At 38.8% G+C, this 14,331-nt stretch overlaps 2 protein-coding genes across 2 annotated transcripts in view; both read left to right on the top strand.

Moving 5' to 3' along the window:
* Positions 1 to 10,660, top strand: part of LOC113105479 (protein NDRG2) — a 28,521-nt gene extending 17,861 nt beyond the window's left edge. The window contains exons 5-16 of the mRNA XM_026266561.1: positions 2,190 to 2,310; positions 2,626 to 2,688; positions 2,924 to 2,984; positions 5,010 to 5,096; positions 5,188 to 5,244; positions 6,092 to 6,195; positions 6,378 to 6,416; positions 6,496 to 6,547; positions 6,641 to 6,688; positions 6,827 to 6,862; positions 6,948 to 6,999; positions 7,911 to 10,660. Coding sequence (XP_026122346.1) covers positions 2,190 to 2,310; positions 2,626 to 2,688; positions 2,924 to 2,984; positions 5,010 to 5,096; positions 5,188 to 5,244; positions 6,092 to 6,195; positions 6,378 to 6,416; positions 6,496 to 6,547; positions 6,641 to 6,688; positions 6,827 to 6,862; positions 6,948 to 6,999; positions 7,911 to 8,074 — 884 coding nt within the window. The 3' untranslated portion in view covers positions 8,075 to 10,660. The remainder of the gene's footprint in view (positions 1 to 2,189; positions 2,311 to 2,625; positions 2,689 to 2,923; positions 2,985 to 5,009; positions 5,097 to 5,187; positions 5,245 to 6,091; positions 6,196 to 6,377; positions 6,417 to 6,495; positions 6,548 to 6,640; positions 6,689 to 6,826; positions 6,863 to 6,947; positions 7,000 to 7,910) is intronic.
* Positions 10,661 to 11,904: 1,244 nt separating this feature from the next.
* LOC113105482 (macrophage mannose receptor 1-like) lies at positions 11,905 to 13,782 on the top strand. The gene is made up of 4 exons (XM_026266566.1): positions 11,905 to 12,024; positions 12,117 to 12,473; positions 12,782 to 13,129; positions 13,294 to 13,782. The coding sequence occupies exons 1-4, from the start codon at positions 11,955 to 11,957 to the stop codon at positions 13,656 to 13,658; spliced, it is 1,140 nt and encodes a 379-aa protein (XP_026122351.1). The 5' UTR covers positions 11,905 to 11,954; the 3' UTR covers positions 13,659 to 13,782.
* The last annotated feature ends 549 nt before the right edge of the window (positions 13,783 to 14,331 follow it).

Genomic DNA, 14,331 nt, shown 5'->3' with positions numbered 1-14,331 from the left:
TGATGCACTTCCATGACATCTCTGATGTTTCATTTTTGCTTTCAATTTTGTACACTTGGAAAGGATTATTACTTTTGACATAGTTATCCTTTGTTTTTTTACCAGCGCCATTGCAGATTTTTTTTATCTTTTCTTCAGTGTCCATGATAAAGGACTGCACTTCAGTTCTACCACAGAGACAATTGTTCACTAGGTGGTTCCACCAAGCAGCTTCCTTATTTGTTTGAAAATCAGCCGGGAGAATGTGTTTTTTCTTGAATTCAGCATATCGGTCATTGTTCTGGTGATTCGCTCCAGCGCTGAGAGCCAGAAAGAAGAGGAGTGAGAAAGGAACTGCAGATCTCATCCTGAGACAAACAGGAGAAAAGAGCAGGACGAGAAAGCAAACAGTTAGTAAGACTAACACCAAAACTGAAAGTGAGTTGTGTTAGGGACGTTACTGTAGGAATTTTCACAGTTATGGACTATTTAGGCAATCTGAAAGACTGACTGACCAGTTGGTTGTAAAATAAAACTTGAGTGATCCCAGGCACTAACAGCTTAGCATATTTTGCTTTTATATTCTTGTCTTTGATTGTTATAAGTTTGAAGTACTGTGAGTATTTTCATTCCATGAAATAACTTTTTAATGCCATCCACTGTGTTAAACTTTAAATACGTGAAAGAGCAAGTGCATAAGCATGTGTGTAAAACAAATAAAAGGAACACATTAATTTTCATGGAATTAATATATAAATGAATACATTTTCAATTTAGCATAATTTCATTTAATTACATACAGTTGCCCCAAAGCTAATTTGGACTAAATCTGAATGTGACTCATTGGATTGATTCTCAGTCGTTGCAGGATCTTCATGTTTCTTCCTCATGTGTTAAGTCTCAGTGTCTTTGAATCAGTTGTTTTTTGGTGATTTTCAATGGATGTATGAAGTCAGTTCCACTCAAGTTCACACACATTCTTAATTTTAACACTAGGATTATTATTAAATGAAAAAACAAATAAGTAAACTGCTTTACAAGTTACAAACCACAATTACAAAGAAAACAGAACATTTTACCTTTCACTGCTGTTCTTGAGATTCTGTAAAAGTCTCGTAGAGTCTTAGCTGTTCAGAAAGTCACGTCTGAGATGCTCGCTGGGCTATTTATTGGGTTGATTGCATTAAATGAGGCAGGTGTGAAAATACGATCTGTTTCTTGGAAATGCCCCACTAACGCCTTTCTTGCAATATAAATGCTACTGAATCTAATAATAATATAGGTGGTTTAAAAGCAGTTGTGCACATCACACTAAACAAGATGAGCTCTTCACACTCAGTCCATTTTGGTTCACACTTGATGAGTGTGTTTAACCAGTCAAAGTGCACGAGTACCAAAATAAATCCATGAGACGCCAACTGTTTTATTAGCTAGAGGTTTCTTTATTTTTAAAATTATCAGATGCAAGTTGTGCAACGTCATGATTAATAGAAGCCTTCGTCTACACTGAAATCTCCAAAATAATTTAATAAGCAGAGAATCAGGACAAAATGTGAATGGAGAACGACTTGCATTGATGTAGTGTGGTTCAGTTTGAAAATGGATTCTGACCAGTTTGTGATCAGTTCAAAATATTAATTGCAAATAATTGACTCAAAAGAATGATTTCTTTACAAATAAGACATCCGAAGAGTAGCCAGTGTAAAAAGCAGTGATGTGTGTTTATGTGTGTGTGTGTGAGAGATTTTTTTTATATTTTTATGTTTTCTTGTATCCTAGCTTAACAATTGCCTAAATTAAAAAAGTAGTTCTTATTGCTTGTCATGACTCCTCAAATTCAAAGGAGAAAAGGAAAGGATGTGATGTGTGGTGTCCCATACTTAGAATTTGTGCTCTGCATTTAACCCATCCAAGTGCACACACACACATCAGTGAGTGGTGAACACACACTTGCGCGCACACACACCATGAACACACCCGGAGCAGTGGGCAGCCAAAGCTGCTGCGCCCAGTGACCAGTTGGGGGTTCTGTGCCTTGCTCAAGGGTCTCACCTCAGTCACCTCAAGCGCTTGATATTCTCTCTCCCCACCTACAGTCACTTACGGACCTTAAACGTTCAGGCCACAAGTCCGACTCTCTGTCCATTATGTCACGGCTCCCATGGTGGTTATCAAGCCACATTTAAATGACATTTGGTTGTCTCTTTCAGGTAAGAGCTGCTTCTCCACACTGTTTAAGTTTGAGGAGATGCAGGAGATCGTGAAGAACTTCACTGTGGTCCACGTGGATGCTCCAGGGCAAGAGGACGGCGCGGCCATTTATCCTGCCGGGTATGTGCAGGATAATATTATATATATATATATATATATATATATATATATATGTGCATGTGTGCGTGTGTGCATGTTATAAAAAAAGACTTTGTGTGGGTGTTATAAAAAAAAGTGTGAAAAAATTAAAATGCATCAAATGGCATTGACACCTTCAAAGCATCTTCAGAAGGTGTTAGTGGTTTTACCATGTCCATGTTTGATGAAGATCATGACTCAAAAACATCTTTTTATGCTTCCACATGTACACAGACTGCTGTGTCTTGTGTTGGTCGTGTTAACATTCCTAAAATGCTTCTTTCTTTTTTTTGATAGATATCAGTATGCATCTATGGATCAGGTCTCTGAGATGCTTCCCACTGTCCTTCAGTATTTTAAGTGAGTTAAAACAAATTACTGCAAGTTTCAATCTTCAAATCTTTATTTCAGTTAGTCTGACGTATTGTCAGTTGATGTCATTAAAAATAAGTAAGACTAACTGAAAAAAGCCTGGCTTATTTGCTAAACTTGTTTTAGGAAACAGACCCCTGCAAAACACAAACATATATTTGACAACAGCTCTGATCTTCATATGTTTCAGTTCATTACGACTGATTATTTTCTTTTTGTTTAGTTTCCGCACAGTTATCGGTGTTGGAGTTGGAGCCGGCGCTTACATACTGTCCAAGTTCACTGTGAGTTACACATCTAATTCATGCATGTGTTATATTTGCATGTCATAATTGATTAACAGATATAACCCCCCCCCCCCCCAAAAAAAAAGGACTCCTGGAGTACCATATAATTTCCACGTCTTCTGAATATGGTAATTATTCTGTTTTATGGTATAGTCTATATACAGTACAAATACAAAAGGTGCGGGGCGGTGTGTGCGATGCAAACATTCATTGGCTCATTAGGTTAACACTCAAAGGTGATTAGGATTTCTGGTGAGATTCCAATTATTCAGTCACTGCTGACTTAATGTCTCCATTCCCTCCTTCAGGGACCAAGGTTTAAAAAACATAACCTAGAATGACTCCAGGCAGTTCAGCATCGACTGGGCATGCTCGACTGAGAGGCGTGCTGTCAGATGGACCGAGTCCAGCTCCATAACAAGAAAAGAGATCCTCTGTACATGAGAGATTTGCTCTTGTCCCAGTTGACCCGAAGCCCCAGAAGACTAAGGTGACTTAGCACCATGTCCCTGTGTTCGCACATCTGCCTTCGAGACTGAGTCAACATGAGCTGGTCATCAAGGTAGTGGAAAATGCGAATGCCTCTTTCCCCCAATGGAATGAGGGCTGCCTCCATGACTTTGGTGAAGACAGAAGGTGACAGGGATGCCCCGAAGGGGAGGATCTTGTACTGATATGCTCACCCCTTGACCAAAAAGTGGCCTGTGTCCTTCAGGTCGACCGCTGCAAACCAATGGTGGGGATGAATGCATTGAAAAATGTGTTTCTGTGTTAACATCCTGAACGGGAGCTTGTGAAGGGCCTGGTTCAGAGCATGCAGCTCCAGGATTGGTCTTAACTCACCACTTTTCTTGTATACAATAAAATAAGGGCTGTAAAACCCCGCCTTCATATCGACTGGTGGGATCCGAAGCAATACTCGTCGCCAGGTTAAGCCATAGGTGGTGTTCCTTGACCACCAATGTGGACATCGTTTGACCAAGGGACTGTTCAGTGGCGTTCGTTGCCTGTAATACAAGGTCCATCGCAGTATGCAGCTCCTGCATAACACCTAATTCAGAAATACAGCTGCTTTAATGCCTTGGCCTGGTAGACTCACAGGAGGGCCATGGTGTGCAGGGTGGAGGCGGCCTGTCCAGTAGCTCTGTAAACCTTAGCTGTTAGAGCAGATGACAACTTACAGGCCTTGGATGGGAGACGTGGATAACCCCGCCTAGCTCATACCCCGATGCAGTGATGGACATCCTGTCATCCGCCAGTGCTTCGAATGAGACGCTAGGCCCCAATTTTGGGGCTCAGCAGCCTCATTGTGGAACACTACTGGCTGTGATGTGCTGGAGAAGTGCAGGGCCCACAGAGGTGCATTTGTTGGGGAAGTCCTGTTGCCCTGACCATATATCAAAGTAGTCTACTACTGCTTTGAGGCAGAGGTACTAGGTCAGTGCATAGCAAATGGGACTCCCCCTCATTTGTTTAAGAAGAGTCTCGACCACAACATCGCGATAATCATGTCCCTGCAGTGAGGACATGTGTCATCCATGAACACCACACCAGCGTGCTCAAAGCCCAGTCATGAGATGCAGTAATCATGACCATCAGACAAAGCCATAAAGCAACTACATCCAGAAACACACGGGTGCAAGGCCATCTTTAAAAAATGCTGTATCTTTTAGAATTTGCTATTTTAATTAAAGTGCTGAAATGCAGCATGACCGCAGTTTGATTTTTGCTCAGATGAGCAATTCGTCAGTCACTGCTGATGTAATGTTGAACTTGACTGACTGAAAGAGAACCGAAAAACTCTAAAATTGAACAACATTATAATTTAATTATGCTTATCACATTGCATTAGAATTTCACCTTATTCAAGAAGGGAACCTGCATTGCTGCCTTATTTTGACCAAAAATTAAGGATGCATAATTTTGCCTGTGTTTTGAACACAAAAATGCCTGTGACGCATTCAAATTCTTTAAATATTCACTGAACACTTCTTTACATCCTCCCTTCTCTCTCGCTCACAGCTGAGTAACCCTGATGCCGTGGAAGGACTCGTTCTGATCAACGTGGACACAAACGCACGAGGCTGGATGGACTGGGCCGCACACAAGGTCTGTCAGATGAACATGAAGTCAGTCTGATGAATAATCACAGGCGATATGTTCCCCAAAATGACTTCAACAGCTTGTGTTTCTTCTGCAGCTCTCCAATCTGACGTCTTCCCTCCCAGACCAAATCCTGACTCACCTCTTCAGCCAGGTGTGTGTGTGTGGGCATGTTTTTGTATCATATCAGGACACAACTCTGTATAATGACATGGGTATGACTCAGGTATTACAAGGAGTGACTTATGAGGACATAACCCATGTCCCCATTTTTCAAAACGCTTATAAATCATACAGAATGAGTTTTTTTGAGAAAATAAAAATGCACAAAGTTTCCTGTGAGGGTTAGGGTTAGGGGTAGGGTTAGTGAATGGCGATAGAATATATAGTTTGTACAGTATAAAAACCATTACGCCTATGGGATGAACACCTTTTGCAAAAACAAACATGTGTGTGTGTGTGTGTGTGTGTGATTCTACAACACAGACATTAGATTAGACTGAGTGTGTGTTTGTCTCTGTTAGACATTAATATGTATCATGTATCATTAATTTTATGTTTTTATGTCATTGTCTACAACAGGAAATAAGTCATTTGAACCAGACTAAATTCAGTGTGTATGCAAAGTAGTGCATATTTAATAAGACTGATTTGCATATTTAAAGGTAACCTTGTAGAAAACGTAACAATTGTAAGTAAACAAAACGATTGTCTTAACGTACTGTGATTAATCATCTGAAGACGTATGGTGATATCTCATTGATTACATTAAATGACATGAAAAAAAGATGCTCTTGAGCAGAACTAGCATGGCTAGTTCTTGAAAATGGAAAATAGTCAATTTCTAGTTTAACATCATTACACAGAAATACAGAACGATGTGACTGACCAATCAGGATCAAGTATCCAGAGAACGCTGTGAAAATGTCGTCCATTTTAAAGAAGATGGTGTGTAAAAGGTTAAATACTGATTAGTTGTGTGTGTATTTGTATGCTTGCAGGAAGAGCTGTCGGCAAACACAGAGCTCCTTCAGACTCACAGAGAGAGAATCTCTAAAGCGCCCAACCTCATCAACATCGAACTCTTCTGGAAGAGCTACCTGGGGTAAAACACACACATCACTGCATGCTTCAGACCCGTTTTATTTGCATTAAACAGTAATCCATCCATAACTATCAACTCCATGCAGTTAAGATGTGATGCATTATGTCAGAAAGCATATTCACACACAATGAAAGAAACACACTTTATAATCAATCTTTAATGTTTTTCCTTCTGTCTTACAGTCGCAGAGATCTGAACATCGAGAGGAATAACACGTTCAAGTAGGAATGATGACAAATAAAGCGCTCTCTCTTTCAGACGCCTCTGTTTGGCGTCTCCTCATGTGTCTGTGTCTTTCAGATGTCCTGTGATGCTGGTGGTCGGGGATCAGGCTCCATATGAAGAAGCTGCGGTAAGTCTTTATGTCAGTCAGTCTTAAAGAGGACAAGGCTTCTCCACAGAGATCCTGGATTCATCTCACTGCTCATCTGTTTCTGTCCAACAGGTGGAGTGCAACAGCAAACTAGATCCAACTACCACCTCATTTCTCAAGGTTCAAACTTCACCTGTTTCATGACTGGCTTTGTACTTTCATTAGATTTCATTAAGAGGAGCAAACATAAGCATAACATATTATTAACAGGTCATGTAATTTGAATAACTTAAAAGAGCTCTCTATTGTTTAATTCAGATGGCTGATGCTGGCGGGATGCCGCAGCTGACTCAGGTGAGTCACACCTTTATTTCTCATCACAGTTCATTCATTCAGATGAAATCTGTTTGGAGTCCAAATCAAATGTGTGTCTCCACAGCCCAGCAAACTGACAGAAGCCTTTAAGTACTTCATTCAAGGCATGGGATACAGTAAGTGACCTGAGAAATATCACAACATTTAGGTTTTAATGTAAACCAACCCCGGCTTGCTATCTTTTAAAAGTTTGGGGTCAGTAAGATTTATTTTGAAAGAAGTTAGTATGTTATTCAGAATAAGGATGCACTGAATTTATCAAAAGTAAAGATATTATGTTATGAAAGATTTCTGTTTCAAATCAATGCTGTTGTTTCGAAGTTTCATCAAAGAATCCAGAAAAAATAACGTCTGATGGGTTATACAAAAGTAACAAACTCGTTTCAGCACTGATAACTACATATCAGAATGATTTCTGAAGATCATGTGACACTGAAGACCGGAGGAATGATGATGAAAATAAAGCTGTGCATCACAGAAATACATTACACTTTGACAGTATATTCAAAAAACAATCAGTGTTTTGAAATGATCATATTTCACTATATTCTATATTCCTAATTGTATTGTGTTTCTGATCAAAGAAATGCAGCCTTGGTAAGCAGAAGAGTCTTCTTCAACAAACATCTTGCCGACCCCAAACTTTTGAAGTGTAGTAATAACACAGCAATGTTTAGCTTCTCATTATCAGTGAACAAAATCTTTAACCCATTCCCAGAACAGCAATATAGTGCTGGCCCAGATCCGGCCCACATCTGGCACACCTGAGAGGTCCATGTTGCTGTCTTTTTTTTTTTTTTTGAAATATATATATATATATATATATATTTGTATTTAAGCTGTTGCGTTTTAAAAAACAAAAAAATTTGAAATGTACATTTTGGAATTTTGGCTTTTTCATGGAATTCTGAGTTTTCGTCTCACTTTTTTTTTTTATTTAGGCCTATTTATTTGTTTGTTTGTTGCTTGTTCTTCGGCTTCTTCTTCTGTTTGTTCTCTGATGTCTGCGCTGCTTCTTCTCTTTCAGTGGCGTCGTCCTGCATGACGCGTCTCTCGCGCTCGCGCACCACCTCCCTCTCCTCCACCTACTCCATGGAGGGCTCGCGCTCCCGATCCCGCACACTCTCCCAGGGAGAACAGGGCGGACAGCTCCCCCCGAGCCCGTCCCAAACCATGGAGGTGTCGTGCTGAGGAGCGCCGGAGCGAGGGAGAGAGATGGACGGATGAAGCGCTTCGGTCTTCTGGGTGGAGGAACGTGAGTGACGACGGACGGACGGATGATGACGACTCTCTCCCTTCCTTCTCCGACCCATTAGACAGAAGATAGAGCCCTTTAACTCTGTGACATGGGCGGGGCCTTTAGTGAGACCCAAATGTAGTGTTAACCAATAGTTATACTTCTAATATGAATATTGTTGATTATTAATATTAATAACGACGAGCGTCACTGAAAAAAAAAAATGTTTCTCTTAATTACATGTTGAATTTCTAAACAAAATAATAGAGAAAAGAGTATATAAGCTCAAATGTGTGTCTTTCCATGATTTTTTTGTATTCTGTATTATCTTTTTCTGTTACACAATCCTGCTGCTGTGAGAGGGGTGCAGTATTGTCGGAGACGGTGGAGATAGTTTTAGGCCGAAATACTCGTCTCTGTAGATGACAGCCACCTCATGTCTTCCATTTACCCTTAACGAAAAGCTATACACATAAAAGCGAAAAAGAAAAATACTGTAATTATATATATATTTCTGTTGTTGTTGTTGTCTTTGGGGCCATTGGGGTCATTGCTTGTTCTGAAATGCATGGTAGAATTTTCTTGACCACATCAGTCTATAGTTTTTCTTCTTCTTTTTTTTAACGTTCATTTTTATATTGGTTAGAGAGTATGGTCTTAAATAGGAAAGAACAATCAGAAAGTCACAGGAATCGTTGTTTTGGAGTCATTGACATTGAGGTGCACATTTCTACCTGCGATGTGATGCATTTTCATAGAAACCGGACATAGACATTGGACGAGGATTAAAATTGGTGAAAAGGGATCTGTATGATGGTGGTTGGGAATAAAAGAAATCGAGGCCAGAAGACGAAAAGGAAAGTTGTTTGAGCGAGTCTGATGAAAGACTATGAAGAGTAACATGCATTGATGAATCGCTTATAGTAAGATCAGAAGCACAAATCAAGAACGTTATACAGTTGATTTCAAATGAATCCGTACGATATGACTCATGCACACATATACAATTTACCAAATAGAAGTAAGCATACAAGTCCACCTCTTAACTGCCTCTAAAGTGGGCAGATTGTACAAATTCACATAAACTAGCCACCAATTAACCAAAACATAAAATACTGACGAATTGGCATGAGAGTGCGTTGTGAGTTTTTGGATGTGTATCTTAGATTTGCGGACACGTACCATGGTAGTTTTTGAAGCACTTTGAAGTACAATAGCATTTTAGGCTACAGTATAAATATGGTAACCGCCTAGGACTGTAGTAGAAGACCTTTAGTCTTGCCATGCAATCACTGTACCATGGTACGGCCACAGTACTACGTTGTAACCTATTAGTCCGCTAAAAATTGTTTGGTTGGAAACATTGAGGTGAACTCATGGTGATGTTTGTCGTTCTGAATGGCCGTTCCTTGATTTAACGTAACTTGAGAGCTTTGGCTCTGGTTTGAAGTGTACATAAAGCCTTTGTGTGATCTAATGATGAACCATAGTGACTTGTACACAGAGTAAAACAGTACGTGTGGACATGCCTGAGCGTGAGAGAAGTGCTTTAACTTTAAATCACAATAAGAGAACACGTGTGAGTTTGTTCAGAAGAATGCACTCGTGTCAAATTGACTTTGCTGATTAACCAGCCCCTTCACTGCCAACAGGGTTTAGCCATGTTATTAACACATTAGCTCCAAGAGCTCTTCCAATTGGCAAGTCATTGAGACTAGCAGGTTAGCATAGCTGCAGTGTTTAAATGTTAAACATATAGAGTAATCTATATGAAGCGCACAAAAGAATACCGCAATCACTGCATGTTTGTTTTTACACGATTGCTAACACTTGCCAATAACGACATAGACCAAAACCTCACAACTGTAAATGCATTGTAACAATCACTTTTAGCAAAACACTGCCCTGAAAATCACAGTAAATTGGAATAGGCTAATCAAGGTTTATTGGAGAGTTCGCCCAGTGTTCGTAGAGATTCTCAAATCACATTTATTGGAATTTTTATTTTTTTATGTTTTAATGAAGTTTTCTGTTGTTCATTACAGAGTGTTGGTTTTAATGGGTTGTGTGAGTGGGAAACATGGTGTTTTTCTTCTTTATTTTCAATGGAAAGTTTATGTTGAGATCATTGTTGGAATATTGATATACCTTTACCAAAAATACAAATATTACAAATACATTTTTTCTTTTCGTTTTTTTTTATGGGGAAAGGAATGGATCAGTTTGTGGCGTGTGATGGGATGGTGTGAATGTAAATGTGTGTACATAGTTTTTTCCTTTTTTTTAACTCTCCTCAATGAAACACTTTTACATTTTCTGTGAAGTAGATTTGCGTCTCAGTGTCCTCATGGGTTAGACATCAGTGTGCTAGTTCTTGTGTAACTTTTTTAGCGTTAGCACTAAAAAAGGAAATAATGTAATTAACAACAATAATAATAATGTGTCATGAGTAACAGAATGCAGTCAGAATTAATTGTGTGGCTAATTTCTCTGTGTAAAACTGAACAACTGGAAAAACATAATTAAAGGGATCAAAATGACACCATTATTTGAGTCTTTTTTTCATATGTACTTTTTTCTCATGTCGAAGTGAGTTTGAATCATACACTGATGGTTCAAGTTGTTTCTATTATATGATAACATTAGAACAACAGCAGTAGAAACCATTGTCTTCGTTATCATTTTATCACCCAAATATATGTTTTTCTCCCTTGTGTGGTGTGTATTGGTAGAATCGTGTCACTTGTGACAGTATGTAACAGCTAACCTCAGCTTCACAATGAATGTCACATCTCTTCGGTGCTTGGACAGGTAATTAATGGATTTAGCATCATTTTTATTGAAGGAATGTGATCATACAAACATTAGTGGTGTGAATATTGTACGAAGTGTTTTACTGATACTGACTGACTGGCGTCAAAAAGCAAATGAGGGGAATATCAGCACAGGATGTTTCCTACTCTGTGGCCAGATAATTAATGCATCAGTGATGGTCAACAGTGAGATATGTGGATAAATACACAAATATAGAGGAAGTAACGTAAAAAAAAAAAAAAAAAAGTTTTTTACTCAAATCAGGAAATACCCAAATGACGCACCGTACTACAGTACGTATCTTTGTAACGTCAGTTATGCATCTTTTACTCTTTATTATCGAGATCAATTATCTCTTTGAATCATTTCACTTCATTTCACCTCTGACTGGCTGATGGCACAACAATACACTCTCAAACCTTCGCTGACTTCCATAGTATGGACAAGAAAAACTATGGAAGTAAATGGAACCTGAAACATTCTTCAGAATGTTGCCTTTGTGCTTTGCAGAATAAATGAAGTCATACAAGCTTGGAGCGACACAAGAGAGGCACAGAAGATGACATCATTCTCTTTTTTGGTTAAACTATCCATTTAAACTCTTGCTCTTGTCATTGCATTGCATATATTTCAGAATTTACAATTTCACATTTTCAATGATTTTATGTTTCTGTATTTAAATAAAAGTTCACAATATTTCCTCCTATTTTAACTAATGTTAAAACAGGTTCAATAAATGACAGCAAAAATGACTAATGCATAGCAAAACGTGGGCATGCATAAACAAGGAAGACATTTTTTAAAACTTTCCTTTTAGAGTAATAAACAAATGATGTGGCCTGTTAAATGAATGTTGAGAGCAGTTCAGATAATCACATAGTTCCAAACATCAGACTCAGGACAGAAACACACCACCTCAAAAGTAAGAATAACTCATATGTTCATTCTTTAACTAGAATTACACTTTGCAGCGTAAATATTATCTGAATAAATGCAAGCTGATTCGTTCATTTTTACATCATGTTTTACTTTCTTATTCGTTCTTCCTCAGAAATGGACCAAACTCTGTATTTCATTCTTCTTCTCATTGGTGAGTGTGTTTGTGGTTTTATTCATGATTTCTAGTTTCATTAGGTTTGATCCTGTTATGAAAAGCATTAAAGCCACGTCTCTCTTTCACAGCTCTCTGCTCCGTATCTGAATGTGTTCAGCATCAGTATCACTTTATAAATGAGGAGAAGACCTGGACTGAAGCTCAGAGATACTGCAGAGAGAAATACACAGATCTGGCCACCGCTGACAACATGAACGACACGAACGAGCTGAAGAAGAGTGTGAATGATGGAAGTGTTCAGTTTGTCTTGATTGGGCTGAAGAGGGCGAGTCGTGATGAATGGCACTGGTCTTCAGGTGAACCTGCGCTCTATCTGAACTGGGCTCCTGGTCAACCAGACGGAAGCGATTATTGTGCTATGATGTTAAACGGACAATGGCATGATTGGGCATGTAGCGCAACCCAATCTTTCCTCTGCAACAACGGTGAGTCCATTTATAGATACACCACATGTAAAGTTTTAGTGCAGTATTACACTATTTATTTTTTAATTTCATAGTGAATATAGAAGAAAATTTTGATTTTTTTTTTTCACTTTTCAGACAGACCATTGTATATCTTGAATATATTGTGAATGTTAAATATATTATCTTCTGTAGAAGCAGTTCAAGTCTTTGAAAAATGTGTTTCTGATCTTTCCCACGCTGCTTCTGTTCACATCCAAACCATAAAGCAACATACAATTAATTAACAAACTGATTCATTAATATTTTCTCATCTGTTGTTCTTAAAGCAAACACAGGACTCGTCTTTGTCAAGCAGACAATGAATTGGAGAGACGCTCAGAGTTACTGCAGACAGAATCACTCTGATCTGGTCAGTGTGAGGAACCAGAACGAGAACCAACAGGTTCAGCAGTTCATTAGTGATAATAACTCATCTGGATTATATGTGTGGATCGGTCTGTTCAGAGACTCATGGCAGTGGTCAGATCAGAGTAACTCTTCATTCAGAGACTGGAAGTCTGGTCAACCTGATAATGATGGAGGTGGTGAAAACTGTACAGCTGTTGAACTGAATGCTCAGGGACAATGGCATGACGTCCCTTGCACCAATCGATATCCTTTTGTGTGTTATGAAGGTGAGTAGATCTTCACTAAACACACACACTCCATCATCACCTCCAGATCTCTTAAAGTTCACTCTACATGTCTGACATGACAAATTCATCCACAGTGTTTGTTCTGCATGTTGTTTTTGATCAGTCTCTCTCTAGTTTCTGCTTGTGCTTGGTTTGGTTTCCAGATAAACTGATTGTGATCAGAGAGAATGTGACGTGGTCTGAAGCTCTGAGATACTGCAGACAGAATCATGTGGATCTGGTCTCGGTTCATTCAGAAGAGATGCAGCGTCGTGTGATGAACGTGGTTAAACGTGCGTCTACTGCGGAGGTGTGGTTGGGTTTACACAACTACTGCATCATGAACATGTGGCTCTGGGTGAGTGGAGAGACCGTGTGCTATCAGAACTGGGCTCCAGGGAATGGAACGAAACCGGAAAACTGCAAACTTGAGAAGAGAAAAGGAGCAGTTCAGTCTGGAGGAGATCAGCGCTGGATCAGCCTTCCTGAGACTCACAAACTCAACTTCATCTGCATAAAAAAAGAGTGAAGAACACATGAATGTTTTTGTTTACTTGCATTCACAGTTCTGATACTTCATTATTTTTCTGATTTACTATTTGCCATTTGATATTTGATTACATTATTTAGTAAATTCTGAGAGAATCTGCTGATTGTTTTAAAAGTCAGTTTTACTTCTGTATTTTAATCATCAAAATATAGTGTGCTTTTAACACTATTTTTTATATATATATTCCTTAGAGTATAATTTACTAACATGATATATGCTTGTTTTAGGAAACTCTTAGTAGATCTGGTTATCTCAAATCCATGAGATAAACACAAGACAGGATAAACCGAACATCAGCTCAAATAAACGTATCTACAGCCAGTATTCTTGTCTATCGACTATTTTTATATTTCCCCTGACATGATAATAAAGCAAAAATAATATGTAAAGTTTTTTTTCAAATTTACATTTGTCTGATACTTTGAATAAGTTGTCATGCTAAATGCTAATTTCAGCTTCCTGGAACGAATGTTTCTGTAGCCTGTATGTAGGGCCCACTTAGTAGGGGAATTAATGTTACCTCAGAAGACATAATGAGGAAAGGATCTTGGTCCTCCACCTCAGTGCTTTTGATTGATTGATTGATTGATAGCACTTTATTGTCCGTGTACACGGAAATTTGTCTTGCAATACAAGCTCCAACAACTACAAT

The sequence above is a fragment of the Carassius auratus genome, chromosome 7 (assembly GCF_003368295.1).
Source record: "Carassius auratus strain Wakin chromosome 7, ASM336829v1, whole genome shotgun sequence".
NCBI classification, from domain to species: domain Eukaryota; kingdom Metazoa; phylum Chordata; class Actinopteri; order Cypriniformes; family Cyprinidae; genus Carassius; species Carassius auratus.
Note: the sequence above shows the minus strand (reverse complement) of the source record. Positions and strands in the feature narration are given on the sequence as shown.